Source organism: Cinclus cinclus, chromosome 1, assembly GCF_963662255.1.
Source record: "Cinclus cinclus chromosome 1, bCinCin1.1, whole genome shotgun sequence".
Lineage (NCBI taxonomy): Eukaryota > Metazoa > Chordata > Aves > Passeriformes > Cinclidae > Cinclus > Cinclus cinclus.
Genome location: NC_085046.1, coordinates 15,922,951 through 15,942,962, shown reverse-complemented (window position 1 = coordinate 15,942,962; position 20,012 = coordinate 15,922,951). Strand labels below are relative to the sequence as shown.

The window sequence follows — 20,012 nt, the reverse complement described above, 5'->3', positions numbered from 1 at the left end:
TTCTAGTATACTGTCCTAGTGATTCAGTGCTTTGATGAATAAAGACATCACTTTTAGTTTGGATTTGTCTAGCTTCAGTTTGCATCCACTGGATTTTCCTGTATCTTAATGCAGTTGACGAAGAGCCTGTGATGTGTTTTCCGTGGTTCCTTTTTTGCTATCACCAGGTCATCTTCATAATCTCTTGCTTCAACAAAACAAATGGAGCAACTGGAATCTTATTTTAAAATAGTTTTCTTGTGGCTCATTGCCAAATGCTTCAGTTTTTCAACATTCTTTTTGAGTTTTGGACACCAGGACTTGTACCAGTGCTAATACCAGTGTCGGTTTGAAACACAGAGATAGCATAGTCCCATGTTTTGTTTACTCATTCATGTATCATTTTGAGATGAACTTCAATAACAGAAACAACTAAAGCATTTTCTGTGTTCTTGAGCTTTTCTCTCTGTGTCTGAAGAAGTCTACTTATAGGCAATTTAAGAGCTATGGGCTTCTGCAGCACATTTCTGTCTGGATTTCTGTCTCCTTTAACAATGTTAAAGCTCATCAGGTACAGTCAGTGAGAAAACAGAATTGCAAAACACGTCCTTTTCTCCTGTCCCGTGGGCAGTTTCAGCTTGTGCTCTGTTAAGGTGTGTGAACTCTTAGGCAATAGCTCTTCACAGTGCCTGCACTGACCCAGTCTGTGTACTTTTAGTTTTAAATTACATGAACTGTTCCTGCAGCAGAAACCATGAGTCTCTGCTGCCAATCAAAGTTCTCTCATGCTGCAGCTGTGGAGCCATGACTTCCAAACTCTTCTGCACAGTGTAGCAAATTCCATGTAACTGGCAGAGGGACAGCCTTCTGTCACCAAGAGCTTTGGGTTTAGCTCTTGTCCCTGGGCAGGGGTTGCTCAGCTCCATCCCAGCACTCCTTAACCTGTCCCCTGTTCCTTTATAGGCAAGTTAATGCTGAAAATCTGGGTTCTGTACTGTACTTGTACTGAAGCCTTCACCAAGAAGGCTTAAAAACCTGAATCCTAAGGGCCCTGAACCCAGATAGAAATCTATTTTCATAATAATAAAAGTTGTCTAGATTCAGCTCATGATTTTAGAACCCTCTAATTGTAGGTTTTATGGAGTAGTGGGGAAGACAGCTCTTAAGTGCTGCTTTGCTGAGCCAGCACACCACTGACAAGGGGTCAGGGATTTTTTGGGAATTCCACCTGCAGTTCCAAATTCTTAGTGAATTTTCTACTCCTAGGTATAAGAGGGCAAATTTTCAGGTATCTTGAAGCCCTGTTGTGTTTTATTGGAGTGGAAGATTTTCACATGTAATTGATTTATTTGTTTAGACAAATGAAAAATCATCTCATATGTGAAGGTACATTAAATTAATTTATTTATTTCCTCTTCTAGAAAACTGAACTGAGAATTCATGATCATGCTTAAGGACTTCTAGGAGAAGATGGCCCTGGAAAGCAAAGGAAGTCTGAATTCTCAAAGAATCTCAGCGTTTGAGATGATCTTCCTTGCATTACAGTAATATTTTGTACTACCTTTGAGCTAAATGTTTAAGGACTAATATTATTGAAACTTGAATGATTTACAGCTCCTAGGTTACAAGTAAATTTAACAATTCCATCCCCAAAACCACATGAACAATAATTATTTTGGAATGTGCTTGTGGATGGGCCTTCAGTAATTACTGCCCTTGCTGATGTCAGTTGCTGAAGAGAGTGAAAAAAATCTGTAAAACTGTCACTTATATTGAAATAATTTTACAATCTCAATATTCCTGCCTGTTTTTCCACAGCATTACATATTACCAGGTGAAAGCTCTAAAAAAAGTATAAATTCAATATATTTTAAGCTGTTGGAAAAATACAATACAGCTCTGAGGAATTCAGCTTGTTTTTTTGCTGCTAAATTAGTGTCAGAAATGAAGTTGAATCCTTCACTTATCCTGTAAAATTGTAAAGAAGATTTGGGAATTTGTATATATACTGAATGTTAGAGCCATTAATAACAGGGGGGCTGTCAAATACAAGTTTAGAAACAATGTGTGGTACAAGGGATCCATGTAAAGAGGCTGCACCTTATCTTTTTAACTTTCATAACTGTATTCTTGTTGACAACAGCTTATTTTAACTGAAATGCATAGTTTAGGCACCAGGTGCTTTAAAATGAGATGAAAACTAGCTCAGTAAGTCTAGCTCTAAGCTTTTAAAAAGCTCAATGAGTGCACTGTAAGTTTTCTCTGTTAAGGTAAGATTTAATCTGTTATGGATTTTCCCCAGGTCACATCATGAAATGTATCAATTCTGGTATGTCTATCTTATTCTTTTACTTCCTCTCAGAAAAAAAACCCTTTCAGCTAATTTTGGAGCTGATATTTTTCTTTTCCCCACAGAATATTTATTAACCCATATATATATATAGAGGTACAACCTTGTGAAGTTTGCTTGACAAAAGCATGCTTTACATTTAATTTTAAAATAAATTAATATATAAACTGTCTAAATCTCTGGAAAATGCAAATGCACTAAAATTATATTTGACAGAAAACTTACAGTTTGCTATGAAGAATTATATCACAACATAATCCATGGTTAAGCTCTGACTCTTCAGAAATTTCACCATTATTGATGTGCTTTCATTTTCCACCAGGACTACATCCTACAAATAATTTTTAAGGAAAGTTTTTTTGGTCCTTCCTGAAAATCTTTTATAGTTTGGAAAACATTTTTCATATAAGCTATACTGTAAAAAATGTAATCACAGAATTTAATGTTGGTTTTATCAGAGAAATTTTAATCTTGTTTTTTAGTTACATGCGGATTTTTTAGTTACTTTTCCCCTCTTCTGATTTTCTTATTGTAAAGCTGAATTAAAAAATAAAATAGCTATAACCTCTTTGAAGGCTGCTGTAACAAGTGGATGGTTTCGTGTGCCAGAGATGAGCATTGGCATGAGATGTACTGAAAACTCAGGTTTGAACAAAGCTTATCCTGGAAGAGAAGTTCTGCTGGGACCTGAAGCCATTGTGCCTGAGCTTAAAATCCTTTAAGTGATTGATTTCTTATCATAAAGGATAGAAGTCACAGAGGAAGGATGCTCGAGCTTGAAGGTCCCATGAAAACCCCAGCCTCCTGAAGCAGCATGTCTTCTGCCAGGACAAACCACCCTGGAGTGCCTCCCACAGCTCAGAACCGTGTCACCTGTAGGGCTCAAGCTCTTGGGAATGTCTGTCCCATCTCTTAAGGGTACTTAATTGTTAACCTCCCCCTGAAATAAATGTAGGCTTGTACTATCCTTGTTACTTATTCATATTTCAATAAATCAATCCCTTAATATTTTGGTATTTTATCTTGAACTTAACATTTACTAAACACTGAACATCAGATGCTGTGAGTGAACACAAGAGTGTACCTGCTGGCTGCATCATGAAGAATCAGTCACAACCTGAAAGTTGTAATGCAAAACAACATCACTTGAGTAACAATTCACTTCTGTCTCAGAACTGGGCCTATCTCAAGCTCACCATAATTTGAACAGCTTCCTAGTTGGCAGGTATTTCAGCTTAAAGGTAAGGAAAACTCGTTTTTTTTTTTTTATAATTTGCCCAGGTGCAAGGAGAGGCAGCTTTGATGTGGAGGCAGCAGCATAAGCAGAGGCGTGGAGTTCAGACCTGGGCTACATAGCTTCAGCCTGTGATCTCTGCAGCAGGGTGGGAGCCAAATCAGTTCTACATATCACTGGAAAGGGCCAGACCCAGCCCCAAACTGCACTTGTGAAGCAAACATCAAGCTGGTTTCCTGCCACAAATCAAGCTTCACCTGAAAGGCAGAGGCTCGCTGTGTATCAAGCAAGATTAGACATTCCACCCCCTCAGAGCTGCTCAGCTGGAAGCATGGAAGCAGAGCCAGGTCTAAGTGTGTGCATAGTGCAGCTGTTCCATCCTCAGGGCTCTGCTTCTGTTCTGGTGCTGTGGCAGCACAGCAAGTGCTGAGGAGATGGAACCACCACCCTTTCTTGACTCATTCTAATTCTGCAGAGGAGACTCACACCTCGCAGGAGTTACAGGCCCATTCAGGACTTTGCTCTCCTGCCATTCGGTACACAAACGTAGCTGGTACTAAAGCCTGCAGGCATGGGCTAGCAAGTTATGAACTAACTGAAGGGTACACACACACATCTGTACTGGAAGTATTAGGTATTTCCTTATTGAGTGTCACTGCATTGCTGAGGTAGTGGGAAGCACTTAAGTGTTTCTTTGTGTAAAAATCCAGGCGCAAAAGTAACACAATAAAAGAAAAATGATACACAGAAGCAGCAGCACAACTGCACTATTTTATTTTATGTATTTGCACAAAAGTAAAGTGAATTTTTGAAGTGTGAATTTTGAAGTAAGTGCAAAGTGAACTTTTGGAGAATGGAGTAGAGAGGAAAAGTGCATTTTATTGCCAGAGTAACCATGGGTAAACCAAATCATGCTGAAACTGGAATATCTGAGCTCAATAGCACAAGGCAGCACTTCTGCACCTTGGCCTCCAGACACTGCCCCATGTGTATGTCAGCCCAACAGCACATAAGGGCTGGGAATAACTATCCAAGACTGCTGCTTCTGTGTAACAAAGTGCAACACTGATCTTTCCAGTAGCTTTCAGATGGACTGTGCTAATGGCTGATAAACTGTCTCCCAAGATAATCTGGAAGCTAAACAGTTTTTGTATAGGTTATACACATAATGAAAGGTTAGGCCTTCAGGGAGCACTATGTAACAGCTGGAGTACTTGCCAAGTGGTATTCCACAGCTTCTCAGGATCAGAAACTTGCCAGCCTGCACAGTTACTTGTAGATCATTACTAATGAGAAGAAACATGAAATATCTTCCAGCTACCACATTATACATTTAAACTTTTACCTGCAGTATTGAAATCAAGCAACAAGTGGGGCAAAACCAATGGGATTGAGTTGACAAGGAGTGACATGTTGAACAATAAAGCTAAGATTCACATTTTTACCCAAGATAAAAGCTCCACCAACCAAAACATCCCACAACTAACAAAGCCACATCACAAATCTCAACAATCAAAATCTGACATTCAACTCCATATTTGCTATAACCAGGATAATGAAGAGAACAGGATATTACAATATTTTCAGGGCTAATTGTGCAAAATTCAAATTTTGGACAGCAGTGTAGTGATAATTTCATATTAAACATCCAGATTTGTCAATTGGTCTATTTACTGTTTTACAGATTCTGTTTTTGTATTTCATTAATCAACTGGCAGAAACCCCACAATTTTCTTTTTGAGTAAGTTTTTAATAGAAGCTTACTTGACCCTTGTAGATGATTAAGAACTATTTCAAGGGGTTAGAAAAGATTATACCAGTGCAACAAGCTTCTTCCACCTTGATGGCAATGTGTTACACTGCCAAATAGGAACAGGTGTAATCATTTGTAAAGCTCTGAGGACAAAGAGCTGTTGTGGTGTTCAGTTTATATTATTTCCTCCACACGTAATCATACTTAATTCTTGTAAGACATTCTTTCTTAAACTAGATTACTTTAAATGGAAGGAAAAATTGTATAAAACACCAGTGATTAAGGTATCCTCCTACCCCAGTTTATAATTCTAACTGTACACAGGAAAACCACAAAAGAACTTCTCATCACTTTCAGAGAATGTGGTCTATCAATACTGCTTCAGTAGTGCATTAATTTGTTTGCATCTTTTCCATCATGTAACAATTGCAGTAAGACTGAACAGTTTAGAAGTTTTCTGAAACTGCAGTCCTTAGCAAAGGGAGTTAGATTCACTGTATGTTTTGCAACTTGCCAAATTTGAGTTATCACACCAAGAGCTGGGATTGGTCATTTTGAGTTACTAAGCATCAGCTCTCTTTAGGTCTTTCTAGGAAACTTAATTTTTTTTCACCATTCCCATTCCTTTCCCAGCAACCTGAGGGGACAGCAGGAAGCCTGGCAGACACTATTTGCTCAGAATTCCATCAATAAATCTTGTCTTCCAGGAAGCAGGGTAATGAAGGAACAACTCATTACCTTTACAAAAAGAGTCAGTTCATGAAATCAAAAGGCACTTGGCAAAAATCACTGGCAAAATGCTTGGCTTCTGGCACATGGCCCTTGGCTGTCAACACCATCTAGCACAAATGATCTTTATCTAACATGTATTAACCTGGAAAATGAAAATCTTAAGTTAGAGACACCTATGCGAGAAAAATACTGACAATTATTTAAACAGGATTATCTACAAATAAACTTTAAAACCTAGCAGACACAAGTTATGTATAGCATTTAAAGATAAATTTAAATATACTTCCCCGTAATTCAGGTTCATACAGAATATACACTTCTATCTTATATCCTAGTCAAAATTCCAAGCTCTGGCTGTGAGTTTACAGAACAGTCTGTTAGCCTGCAATATATTATGGTCTTTTTTTGCAGCTTCAGTATGAATATTACTTGCTAGAAAACAAAAAAAAATCACCTGTTACCTGACACAAGTGAGCACACACAAACACTGAGCATTTCCTATATAAAATCAGTAACTGCTAAAATGTATGTCCAGTCCAGCTTCCTACAGCCCAAGTGGTGACAACACAACAATTTGAGTAGAGCATTTGTTTAACAGACTTGCCCCATCATCTCCCTGCCCCATTTCTCTAGCAGAGCATAATAACCAGAGGAATTCCTGCCAGTCTAATGTGCTACTTCTAGCCAAATTAACCTGGAACACCACTGTATCTTCTCATCCCTTCCTGGGAACAAGACAAACAGAAGACAAGACATTTCAATGCTGCATTAAGATTTCAATTTTCCACCTTGAATAGAAATGACCAGTTTTGCATGGTGGATATATATTCACACTGATCAGAAAGGACTGCTCCCAAACCAGCTTGCCACCACACTGAACCACCAACAGGTAAGTTACTAATTAGATACAATTTATATCCTTTCCCTATTATGTTTAGCTGGGAAATACCACCACACTTCCTAACTGGAATAATTAATTGCTAAAAAGCCCCATTATTGCCAAGAGTTATTAGCTCCAATAAATGCAATGCTCTGGCCTCTTAGTAAGGTGCAGTGAAATAAAAAGTAGCATGAAGGCATGATACCAGTTTCATACAGCAGTTTCACTTTCGAATACAGAATAATAAAAATAGACTGGTAACTTGAAACACACTAAATTCAGCAAGGAAACTTAGTCAAGACCAAACTAGGGTTCACAAGACAACCTGTAAGTGTGCAAAACCATGGAGAATGTTCACTTATCTTGATGCTACAAGCTAAATCCAGACACAGTCAGGTGCTGAGCATTGTTTCTAGCTTCAAAATAAGAGGTGTCAGTCTCATCATCTGGCTGAGGTATAAATGGCATAGTTTGATTCTGGAGATTATCCCAGTCCACCCCATGAAAGAGGGGGTGATGCTTCAGTTCTGAAACAGAAGTTCACATAAGCATTATAAACTTTATTATGTCCAAGCCCCACAGTCACTTTGTTCCCTCATCTATAGCTGTCAGTAGATTTCTTCTATATTCCTTTTCAGAAGTTCATAAAAGTGCAAATTTGAACTGGGCTTTGATTATCCCCAGCTGCAGCAGGATCAAACTGTTGGAAGGACAAGTAGCTGCCACCCCCATCCAGGGAACCTGTTCCACACAGTTCCACTGAGCCAAAAGCAGCTTTACAGCTGCTCTTACCCAGAAAGACTGAATTTAGAGAAGCACAGCACTACAATATAGCTGGGATGTCCCAATACAAAAGGCTTCATGCTGTAGCAATAAAAGGGAGAGCACAAATTTTGGAGAGGGGAGAGAAGATGACAGTGATGGAAACTAAGGTACAAGAAAAACTTAATGGTTGTCCTGAAAACTACCCATCCAACTTCACTTCAGTGGACTATAAATTGGACAAAGAGGCCAGGTACAGTTTTAAGTCTTGACAAAGAATGGATTTTGAAAAAACTCAGATAGGAAGAAACCATTATGTCATCTGTTTTAAAATTCTGCTCTTGACAGGCAATTAGATTTCACTCTAAAATCGAGAAATAAAGACAAGAACTTGTGGTTAACTAAAACACCTTCAAATTGTCTTCTGGGAAATATCACAGCCACAGGATTTTCCGTTGACATAAAAATCTTCATTCATACTCTTGTGCCTTCTCTATTTTCATTTGGCTTGATTTCAGCTTCTAGCATTTAATTTCTTTATGTGTAAGCCTTTCCATAGTAATTTCCTTCTCTAGTGATTTCTTGAGCAGTTCTCATCAGATTTCTTTCTCTGATTCCGAAATACCTCACTCTAAATTTCTTTCCATTATCAACTTTTTTTTAATAAAACACAGACACTGTTAACAATAGCAAATGTTTAAGCCCTTCTTCAAGGGAAGAAAAAAAAGACTTTGTACAGTACATATTGTCCAACTTAGTATTCTCCCATACCTTCAGCAATGACAGGGTGATTCCTAAGAAAACCTGCTTTCTCTAAATGAACTGTTTGTTGTAGGAGGTTTCTCTCCCAAGCTATCATCTTTTAATGAAGATTCCCAATGTCATTTAGGTTAAAAATTCCAAATACCCCTTAGATAAGAGAGACCTTCGGTACATCACATATCAAACACTAAAAATGCATAGTAGAACAGCAGTAAAGCAAAACAAACGTTCAATTAAATATTTAAAACTAACAAAACAACCCAGCTCCAGAATTACCCTGTTCAGAAAGGAAAAAACTCCACAATAAATACAGAAAATATCACAACGTGTTAAGTGCTGTGGTACTACACATGGAACCTAGTGAGGCATTGAAGCTATTACTCTTAAGTTTCAGGAGGAAGAGATCACCACTTAAAAATATGCAATTAGTTGCAAAGAACAATTTCAATACTAACCTTTCAGTCCAGCTCTCTTAGTAGTGTCAATTGTTAGAAGAATATCTATTGCATTCTGGGCATTATCAGACAGTTTTTCTTCAGCCTCAGGCCAGGGAATATCTACAGACAAATATACAATTGAGTTGGTAACTCAACCTATAAAACATATATTGGGAATACATACTTGCCCTGATTACTGAAACAGATTACCTCTTTTCAAAATATTTTGGAAGACCTGTGTTGGTGTTTCATCGTTAAAAGGTGGAATTCCAGTTAGAAACTCAAATAGACAAACTCCAAGGGCCCACCAGTCTACAGCAGAACCTGGTAAAATAAATCCACATCATCACACTTACACAAATGATACTTGCAAAGACTTAAAGATTAGCAAAAACTGAAGAGTATTTAAACTCTGCAAGTTTCTGGAAAATTATGAAGAGACAAGTTGTATTTAATATTCATGCAGATTAAAAATATATTAAAAGGTTTTTGTGAAGTCATTCTGCTCCTTAATTTATTATAGGTAACACCAAGATTTACTGATAAAACCAAGGGGGCTCTTGGTAACAATCTAATGATCAACTCCCATCACAGAGAATCCAGGAGCTGACTTCTTCAAGAGATTGTTTTGTGATTAGATTTCAATGCCTCATGACTAAAGCCTGGATGAGTGCTCCATGTTCCACCTGTGCCTTTCTCTCAGTTCTTTAAGAAGTCTCCAAAACTTCAAACTATTGAACTTATTTTTTGTTTGTCTAAATTATGGTGACTATCAAAGACAGCTTGCAGAAACGAGCCAGCACACATGAAGCTAGCATTACCTTCCATTACACTGAATTGACTGGGGCAATGTGTAGTTATTAGCTATCTCTGCTTTGTTATTGAATAGTTCTGTTTTTCCACATTCCAGGGTTTTGGCTTTTTGTTAATCTACATTGAAACCAGCAGACAAAGCAATACCAGACACCACTGCATGCAGTCTAAGCTTTCTGCATCTTCAAGCCATGCCCACTCTACTGTATAAAGAAGAGATGTCACAATTGCTGTTAAAAAAAAATTGAAAGAGAATGAATTTAATTATTCTTGGCTTTTTTGGAATATAAAAAAACCTAAGACATCTCCAAGCAAACAAATGCTTTGAGCCATTTCACAAAGACTATTGTTAAGTTTAGAAATGCTGAAAACCAAAGTGTTTAACTTTTAGCAACTCCTAACAGCAATAAGAGTGCCCCACCAAGCTAAGCACATCAAAGCAGTGAGTTCACATCCACTGTTAGACTGCCTGGATGTTCAGTAAAATACTCCCAGCTCCAGTCAAAGTCTAATAAGACCACAACTCTGAACAATGTAATAAACAGCTTTTAGCAGCGATTTTTCCCACACAAAGTCTAACTAAAATTAGATTGACTCCTACCACATCCCTGCTAAACAGGAGCCAAGGAAAGCATGAAGCTGTGCTGAGGAGGTTTAGGGGAGATATTAAGAAAAGCTTTTTCACCTAAAGGGTGGTTTGGCACAGGAACAGGCTCCCCGGGGAAGTGGTCACAGCACCAAGCCTGGCAAGGGTTCAAGGGGTGTTTGGACAGTGCTCTCAGGCACAGGGTGTGACTCTTAGGGCTGCCCTGTGAAGGTCCAGGAGCTAGACTCAATGATCCTTGTGGGTCCCTTCCAGCCCAGGATATTCTATGCTTCTGTGATTTGGAGCAAGAAGCAGCAACACCATGTCTTAAGCACCAGAACCTTCAGCCATTGGCAAAGTAAATCAGACTGACTGCAGTAAAGTGAAAGGCAGCAGTGAGAGAAAGTGTCTCTGGCTTTACCTCCTGTTACACAATTTAAGAATGCTGACTTTCCTTCTGAAGTACATGTTCACATGTGTGATTTTTGATAGCTTAGTCACACTGATATGATGTCTCCTGACCCTGTGAGCATCTCACATTATTCTGTGGAGGCACATTGGACATATCTTTCTAAATATAAACAATGTTCACCCAAACAATGGTCTCAGAAACTGTGATCTGGTTATACTTTGACTGTTTAGTTATGCTGAACACTTCAGTTCTGCACAGAATATAGAAAACTCACCAGAGATCATAGTCCCTGCATATAAAAAAAAATGAAGTAAAAATATTACAATTATTGCCAAAAAAACCATAACAAATATGAACATTGAATATCAAGTATGATTCTCTGAAGGCATAGGAATGAAGATTTTTTTCCCTAAGGTAGTATTCCACAATAAAGAAAAATGACAATGTTAAATCTAAATTAGAAACAAAAATAGAACAGTTTTGTAACACTATTAATTTAGGATTAAAACTATGTTTACAAGCAGCTGAACATGTGAAATATTTAATAAGGGAAAATTTGGAGTTCCAAAATCCTTGGCTTCACTGGAGGTAATGGGAGATGTGTAATTTCCTGACAAACTCCAGACTCTGCACGTTTTCACTGAAATCCTGAAAACCCAGTAACCACAGAGAAATCACCCTGTGACCAAGTTTCACATCGTCTAAGCAGCACTGATTACACTTCCAAAATATTATCCAGTTTTAACATCTGTCAGATAACCAGAAATCCTAAATGGAAGTGCAAAACAGTACGTACATATGTTTAGTATTTTCAGTTTTTACCATTAAATTGTTAAATCTCTTCACAGAGTTTTAGTTAATTTATATTAGCAGAATATTATTGTTCCACAGGATAGTAATCTACCTCTTGATTATGGCTTCTCTCATGTAATTTTCCCAAGACTTGCAGCTCTACAAAATAGTAGTATTCTTTTGAGATGGAAATAAAATACAATTATACCTCAACAACTGTTAGAGATACATTGCATTTAATTTTTGTTAATGCTTCTTGCAAATCAGCAGAAGACTTTTTGATAATCTCAGTGGATCTCTGAATCTGAGACAAAGAAACTTATGCCCTTTCAAACTTTGAAAACAAACACAAAAAAATCCCAAAAAACCAACCTCAAAAATCTGATGGCTATTACTGCACCCTTATACAGAAGATCCCATCAGATGTCTGAAGTGTTTCATGAGGTCACTCAACTCAATAACTGATTTTAAGGCAACTTCATAAAATTGTCTGGCTTCACATAACACTTTAATATCAATAAACACAGAAGACATTCTAAAAATAATCGGAGGCTTAAGCCTTTCAGTCTAAAATTTTACTAAATTCCCAATTTCCCATCCCAAAGAATCTTCAAGGGCACTCAGGATGACCAAACTGTTACTCCTAAGCCAATACAGAGCTGCCAAAGCAGCTTCCAATGTTAACTGGCAGCAAACAAGACTGTGATGGGCAACCAAAACCTCTGGTCATGAGAAAGCAGTTAATGAACTGAAGGAGCAGCTGAAGCAAACACAGCTATCCATGATGGCACAAGCTGTTTTTGAAGATTTCCCAATCTTATTGCTTGAAGGGTTTACAGTTCTACAGACATTTAGAAATGTAAAGACGTCACCTTTCAAGTACTGACAGATGGCTGGTTTGTCTTACCATGAGGCTGTGTCAAAAGCAGCTCAGGTGCCAGGTAGTCTGGGGTCCCCAGGATGCGGTCACCTTCTACAGGGGCAGCCCCTCTTCGAACACTCTTTGGAGTCCTATACGGAGTGCCAGCATCCCCTCGAAGAGGGGTCTGAAAAGGTGGGACAGGGATTTCAGATGTCAAACAAAACCAGCTCACAAACTCCCATCTCCAGGTTTAGCCATGGATGTAATAATTGATACTTAAGTTCAAGTCAAGAACCAGTCACAAAACATTCCCTGAAAAGCATGTGTGAAATGTGCTTGCATTGCTTTATCTCAACAGTCTTGAAGCATAAAGATGCCTACTCTTTGAGAAACTTTTCTCCAAGTTCTTCCTCCAGTGTCACATCCAGCAGCTATCACTGTTTACATCAACCTGTGTAATAGGCCTGTAAGTGGCACTTGACAGAATACATTACACCATTACTTTACCAGGACAAAAAAGAAGAAAGTAGCAAGTACAATGGCAGTTACCTGCAGCTGAACAGCTTTCACAGACTGCCTTGGGAATAGTGCAGGACAACAAAAAACCCAAAAAAAACCAAAGACTTCCCATTACATTAGGAAACCTATAACTGCTCACAGAAAATACAACTCTGTGCTAGGAGCAGAATGAGACAAAATAGCACAGGCTTTTTAAAATCAATTCACTGTAACAGCAAGGATTTCTCAGAGATGGACAGTCAATGCACATTGAGCCAAAGGCAAACCAGTGAACATAAAGCTACTGCTAAATTCTTACAGAAATTGTAATTTTGGCTATGGAAGTGCAGCAGGTGAAACCCTGTCAGCAAAGGTTATTTTGACAGACTACCTCAAACTACTTGAATTTTCCTTAAATTTACCTCTGAAATAATTTCAGGTCCCTAATGTCCAATGCATGCACAAAGTTTCCTGCCTCCTTACCTACCTGATAGATGTGATATGGTCTTCCTTTCTGTAATGGAGTGATAGCTGTTGGGTAAGAGCCACTGCAAGAAGGTGAAAGATCCATTATATCTAAGGAAGCCATGCTGCATGGCTCAGATATATTGGATACGTTGATTGGACTATTATAACTCCGAAAAACAACAGCATTTTTTTTAAAGAGACTCAGTGCTTCCATCATCTTTTCTGAAGGAGAAGATACTGCATCAAGGTAAGTTTCTTCCATGTGTTTCTGGTCATTATCCTTTTCCTGATGTAATGGCTTGCACTCCTGGGCTGTGTGTGCCTCCTCTCCAACCTGTGAGGCATCTCGGGACTCCGGTGATGTTATTAGCACACCTTCAGGTTTTGGTTTCTCAAAGGAGAGGTCTTTAACACTCCTGTCCAAATCTGAAAGCTGTTTTTCTAGACGGCTTTCTGTAACAGACACTTCAGGAAGTAAGTCTGAATCTGCACTGAAGACATCTAAATGTTTTTCATTATCAGTGCCTAAAAAACTTGAGTTCATATACTCCTTTTCATCATCCTTTCCACAGTCTGCATCCAGATCACACATAAGATTTTTAGCTACAGTTGGAGTAAGTGATCTTTCTACTGTTTCCTGGTTACTAATAAAACTCTTAATTTCTTCCTTGCTTTTGCAAGTGTCACACAGGCATCCATCATGACAAAGCATTAAGGATTGAATTTCTGTTGTCAAACCTGTCCCTTTGTTTGCTGGAAATTCTGAGATGGGACAGCCACGTTTATATTCCGCATTGCTTTTTTTAACATAGTTAAGTTCCTGACAAGGACTAGTGTCAACTGATTCAAAGCTTCTTTTTACACCTGGCTTTTCAAACATTTCTTCCTCTTTGACAGGTTCATTCTGCCTTGAAAGTGACTGTTGTAGTCTGGAAGTCTCTGCTGTTTCATAACTAATGTCTCTTTTATTTACAAGGACTTTTTCTTTCCAAATCTTATTTTCAGAAATATACTTTCTTACTACACCTTTCACATCCAGAGTGCTCACAGGAGTATCTGTTACATCCAAACATTCACTTCCCAACTTCTGCCTACTGCCAGAATCATTGCTGGCAATAGGAGAAATGGCAGACTCAAGTTCTTTTTTCTTTAAAACTTCAATACCTTTGCTATTTGGCAACAAAACATTTGAAAGGACAGCTGACCCACTGTTACTGGTTTTGCATGTTGTAGAACGGAGTTCATCTTCACTTTGCTGCAAAAAAGCACATTAAGTTTTGAGTATCAAGAAAAATATGATTACAGCATTGTAGAAATGTTTAATTTGAAATACTTGATTACAACCTCTATACTGAAATGCAGAATTGCAAGTATTACTCATTCTAACTACTACTTGTAAAAAACCATACTTTAAAATACATAAAAAACCCCAAACCAAATTAAGGATAACTTGATAATTTCATTTCTTTTAAGAATGTAAAGTAAGATTGCTAGAATAGCAAATGCCATGTTTTTAAACTCCAAAGGATTAAAAAACAGAGTAACTGAAGCTGTGTTTGTGATTTTATTTTAAGTTAAGCTACAGACGTTTTCAGTTTCCAAGTCCAAAGGAAAGCACCCCATCATAGTACTCTGTGGTATATTACACTTCAGAGATGACAAAAGGAAAATCTGATGTTACTAATGCTTTGATAACACAATACTAAAACCAAGGCCTAAGAAACAGACAGATACAGAATAATAAATTGTTTTTAATGTAAGTTGTTCTGTATGCTCTAAAGAGGATTCATGGCAAGGAACTACATAGCATAGCAGCATTTTCTTTTAGGTTTGTGTTTGTGCAGAATTTCATTAACACATTAAAATAGGATAAAATATTTTAGGATAAAATATTATCAGCTACAATTATCGGTAATATAGTTTGGTTAGTTCATATAAAACCGTTCAGTAATAAAAGTCTTAAACTTTTCAGTTCAACAGCTAGTAGAAGTTTGAAGTGGATTTTATTGTTTTCTCAAGTTCTGTATTTTAATGAAATTCTTTTGCCTACAATGCTGAGCAAATAAAGCTATAGGGACAAGGTCAGCTTCCAAAAAGCCACTGCTCCCAGCAGTGCCCACCTTATGCAGGACAGCGCTAAACCAGTGATGGTCAGTGAAGCCTTCTCTTTTCTTTTGCTGCAGGCTCAATAGCATTTGCTTCTCCTGTTATATTGCACAGGATTAATATTTGTTTGAAGGAAAAGGTTATACCAGTTTGATCCAAAATCCTACTTAACACAAATTACAACCCCTGCTCCTTCTACTGTAGGAAAGTTTCTCAACATTTGAAAACAACTGAGGCAAGTAACTAAGTAGAAGACATTTGCAACACAGCATACACAAGTACAAACTAATTTTGAGTGGGAAGATGAAATAGTCCTGACCTCTACATCTTTCCCCCACCTGGGGCTGCTCCAGTTTTCTGATTCCACACTGGACATGCGTGTCTGAGACTGGCTACTGACACTGGAGGAACCAAACCTATTTCTTGACTGAAGTAGAGTAGGAGTTAAACTCCTCGCTGGCATCACAGGTGTTAATTGAGAATTATCCAGATCTTAAGAGAAAAAAAAAAAAATCAAATGTTGATACAAATAGGCAACATATACTGACTGACTTTCACACTATGTTAAGCTTTCACATCAAAGGAAGCTAAGGAAAGCTACGTGTGGCAACAATTTCTTTTGTCACCTTCCATTTGCTGCATAATCAATTCATGCATTTTTTAAATTAGGAACTTGCCAAGAATATAAAAGCAGTACATTAGCAGCATAGTTGCCTTCTTACTCATTTCAGGTCAGAAATGAGAAAGCAGCAAAGTAAGACAATTTAAATGAAAGCATACAATGCTATATTTAATAATTTTCAGTGAAAGTATGTCAAGAACTGACACTATTTCCATAAAATGTTAAAGGGTGATTTTGAATTCAGGGGTCATGGTTTGAAAAAACCCAATCAAACAAAATCACTTTAGAAAATGACATAAGCGATGTAGGTGAAAACATGTCAGATGTAAAGCACTGAAGGAACGGTAGAGAGCAAGACACCAATAGAATCACACCTTTTATGAAGTGGGTCCAAACTACTCATATAAAATTAAAAGGCCACAACCTTACAGCTAGAGTGTTCCTCAGCACAAGGCCTGGTATACTCACATGTTTTGAATAGTTTAGTTGAACAAGGCGTATTTTCCTTTTGGGCCATAGGTACAGGAGAAACCACTCCATGCAGACTGTCAGATGATTGACTTGATTTGTGCCCTGGCACTTTCATTCCTATAGGAGTATACTAACAAGCAGAAAAAGAAACACAGTTAAAAGTTAATGGAGTCCAAACAAATTCTCAATCCAGGATTGAGAGGGTAACTTCAGCCATCCTTTATCATGTTTGCATTGGAGCTTGGCCATGCTCATTAAAGATTCCATAATTCAAACTACAGTCCAAGGTAATCATATCAGAATTTCAAAGTACACTAAATATATCATAAGTCATTCTACCAGCTGGCAGAAGAGATTCAAGAAGAGCCGTTATCATGCCAACTAAAAAAAGTAAATAAATTAAAAGGATTAATTACTTCAAAGACAGTGAAAATTACTTACAAAGCCCAGAGAACTGATAAGAGACAACAATTGTCCTGGAGTACGTGAGTAGTCCTGTTTTGGCTTTGCCATTGATGGGGTAGTAAGGATATCTATCATATTTATTTCTACACAAGAAAAGAAAAAACAAAATCAAGTAGGTCAGGTTTTCATTTTGATATTAAACAAAGGCAAAGTTGCAGACATTTACTTAAGTTTCATGAAGAGGAATAAAAAATTTAGTCACATCAACAAATATACAAATGAAGCCACCAAGACCAACTGAAGACTTACCTGTACATTCTTATTTAAATTATGTGTTTTTTCTTATACATCTGTATATTTGTATTTTCTGTCTATTTACACAGAAGTTTTAGAAGTCAAATTTCTTTTCCAGTATACTATGCTAAAAGCACTGTATTTTCTGATTTGATATCAGCTTTGTTTTTTAGGCAGCAGTTCCAGCTTATGGCTTGTGAAATAGGATACTAAATTTGATTCCATACCTGCCATCACTTCAAAAGACAGCTTAGAAAAGCTACCCAAGAATTTTTCATAGGTGAAAATTCAACCTTGGATACCTTTTTCTTTGCTCACTAGCAGTAAGTAGCCTCAAAACCTCCATATAATGCTCAACTAGACACAATAAACTGCCTCATTAGAACATCAGTTGAAGCAGTATCCCATAAAAATACAGAATATCTAAGATTTTCCTTTATATTCTTAAAAACATTAATCAAATTCCATTGACAACTCTGAATTTCTACATTCCTTTAACTATATAAAAAGGATGTATCCTCCAGCAGCTGTCTCAAAAAACTGGAACTGGTGCTGTGCAGCATAAGTTTGGATGATCTGGCTAAGGAGGTACAAACCAGTTCAGAAACTGGATATTCACCTTCAGATCTGCAGCCTGTGCCAGACAGTCATGACTATTCAGCTACATTTACTCATTGGAAAGAGAACATTCACATGCCAAAGCACTGATCTAATCTTGTTATGGACTTAGTACCTCCCTTTATTCCTCAAATTAATGTCTGAAATGTCCCAGCTAATTTATTGGAGATTAATTTATACAGGACTGAGAGACATGAACTGAAGGGCAGAAGTAGTCAGAGAAATAGGAACAAGCCAGAATTATTCATTCACCCATTGAAATCTCCTAGTGGACTTCAGAAAACTTTGAAATCTATATCTCTGCAAAGAAAGAGATCTAGATTATATTTCATATATCTTTGTCCCAAAGAATAAATATTTTACCTTCTGAAGTGCAATGCAAAGAGCAGACTCCTTACTAGCATGTAGCTGATCAGTACTTACCTATTAGAAATCAGGTTTTACTGCAACATTTGCACTTACTTAATTGAAAGGTGCCCTTTACAGGGATGCAAAGTATTCAAGAATATGGAAATGTGATGCAAAAACACATTTTAATACAAGCAAAAGGATAGAAAAAACTCTTACCTCTATTCAGAGTAACTCTGGAAAGCCCAAAGTCTGTCAACTTTATATGTCCCTGATTAGAAATGAGCATATTGTCTGGCTTCAAATCCCTGAAAATATGAATATAGCTGAAATCAGCAAAAAGAGCACTGAGCAACACCAAGGAAGCTAACTGCCCAGAAACACTCAATACAAAATATTGGTTAGAGCTGTTTAACAGTAACATCTCTTGGCCAGCAGAAGATTCCAGTTTGAGGAACACGCCTCAAAAGAATTAAATGTATTTAGCAATAAAGATGGTACAAACATCTCAGGCATTGTAAAAATCAGCATGCATGTCAAGAGTTACATATTTTGTGCTTCAGCAGGTTCAACAAGCGCCCTTCACAAGAAGCACCATCGTGACACTCACTAATGAGCAGCTCCTACAGGTGACAAGCAAACCTCCAGAAGGAGTTTTCACGTGGCTCTCTGTAGCACTGCTGAATGCCATAAGAACTCTTCACAATGGGGGAGCACCAGGGTAGTCAGTGTCCCTTAGTCCTACAGGCCCATGTGTGCAATACCCAGAGGGTTCCTGAACCATCACAGTTGCTAATACAGCACTGGACTGGGAAAGAGCTGGCAGGGGAAAGCAGTGTGGGTTTGTGTGCTCAGCACACAGACAGATTCGATTTTAGCTATTGCTTCATGACATTGCTACATGTACACGTGCAAAGAGAGATTCCAGGAGCTCCAGCAAATGAAGTGGTAGCTGCCACAATTAAATGGTGATGGCTACGTGTTAGAGCGAAAAAAATAAAAAAAAAAACAAACTACCAAATACTTATTTGTTAAAAAAAAAAAAATTCACCTGTGGATTATTCCATGCCTATGAAGATAGTCGAGAGCCAATGCTGCTTCAGAAATATACTTAACAGCCATTTCTTCATCAAAATATCCATAAATATGGAGAAGAGATTTGACGTCTCCACCAATAAGGTACTCCATTACCTGTCATTCAAGCATTTAAATTTAAACTTAAAATACATTTCAAAATTGCAAGTAAAATATAAAATAACTTTTAGCCCTAGAAAAATATGACTTCAAGGAGCAGAAGCAGATAGAAGTACCTTTGCACAAACCTTATTTCCCACACAGTATTTTCACTTGGATAAAATAATTAAAGTCTCATGTAACAGCACACATGAAACAGCTTCTTGCTCTAAACCATTTGCTTATTTTATTTGCCTAGATTACTCTTAGAAGCTAATTAAAAAGCTGATTACAGCTTTTAAGAGTTAACTACAGAAAAATTTCTATATCATAAATATTATATATTTCTATATTGAATATTATATATTTTAACCTATATTTTTATTCCTATACTTAGCTTAATAGTGTATATTTCCACAGTATAGAAAATGAAGTGCAAAGCATTCCTGTGAAACTCAAGGCCTGAAGCCAAAGACCACCTGTTCTATACAAATCAAAAGTATCTCAATACTTATCTTGCAATCATTTATACACAATATTAAATTCAGACCTGAGCTTTGTGAAATAAGTAAAAATTGTCAAAAATGCAAACAGTGGGAGTTACTGTGCATTTAAAACACATGAAAAAGAGTGGGGAAAAAATACACACACCCAA

General features: G+C 37.4%; 2 protein-coding genes across 4 annotated transcripts in view; one reads left to right on the top strand and one right to left on the bottom strand.

The window, feature by feature from the left end:
* The window catches only part of ACBD5 (acyl-CoA binding domain containing 5), a 30,327-nt gene extending 26,921 nt beyond the window's left edge, over positions 1-3,406 (top strand). For both annotated transcript variants that reach the window (XM_062507182.1, XM_062507190.1), the window contains one exon: positions 1,401-3,406. In XM_062507182.1, the coding sequence (XP_062363166.1) occupies positions 1,401-1,413 (13 nt within the window). In that variant the 3' untranslated portion in view covers positions 1,414-3,406. The remainder of the gene's footprint in view (positions 1-1,400) is intronic.
* Positions 3,407-7,062: 3,656 nt separating this feature from the next.
* Positions 7,063-18,488, bottom strand: MASTL (microtubule associated serine/threonine kinase like). Of its 2 annotated transcripts, XM_062507170.1 has the most exons (10): positions 18,404-18,488; positions 16,961-17,067; positions 16,517-16,649; positions 15,746-15,918; positions 13,340-14,575; positions 12,400-12,538; positions 10,975-10,989; positions 9,100-9,213; positions 8,908-9,009; positions 7,063-7,455 (listed from the first exon to the last, which is right to left on the bottom strand). In XM_062507170.1, exons 1-10 carry the CDS (start codon positions 18,471-18,473, stop codon positions 7,298-7,300), a joined length of 2,247 nt encoding a protein of 748 aa, XP_062363154.1. In that variant the 5' UTR covers positions 18,474-18,488; the 3' UTR covers positions 7,063-7,297. The 2 variants fall into 2 exon arrangements, with proteins under 2 accessions (XP_062363154.1, XP_062363147.1); XM_062507163.1 differs by lacking the exon at positions 10,975-10,989.
* Between the last annotated feature and the right edge of the window lie 1,524 nt (positions 18,489-20,012).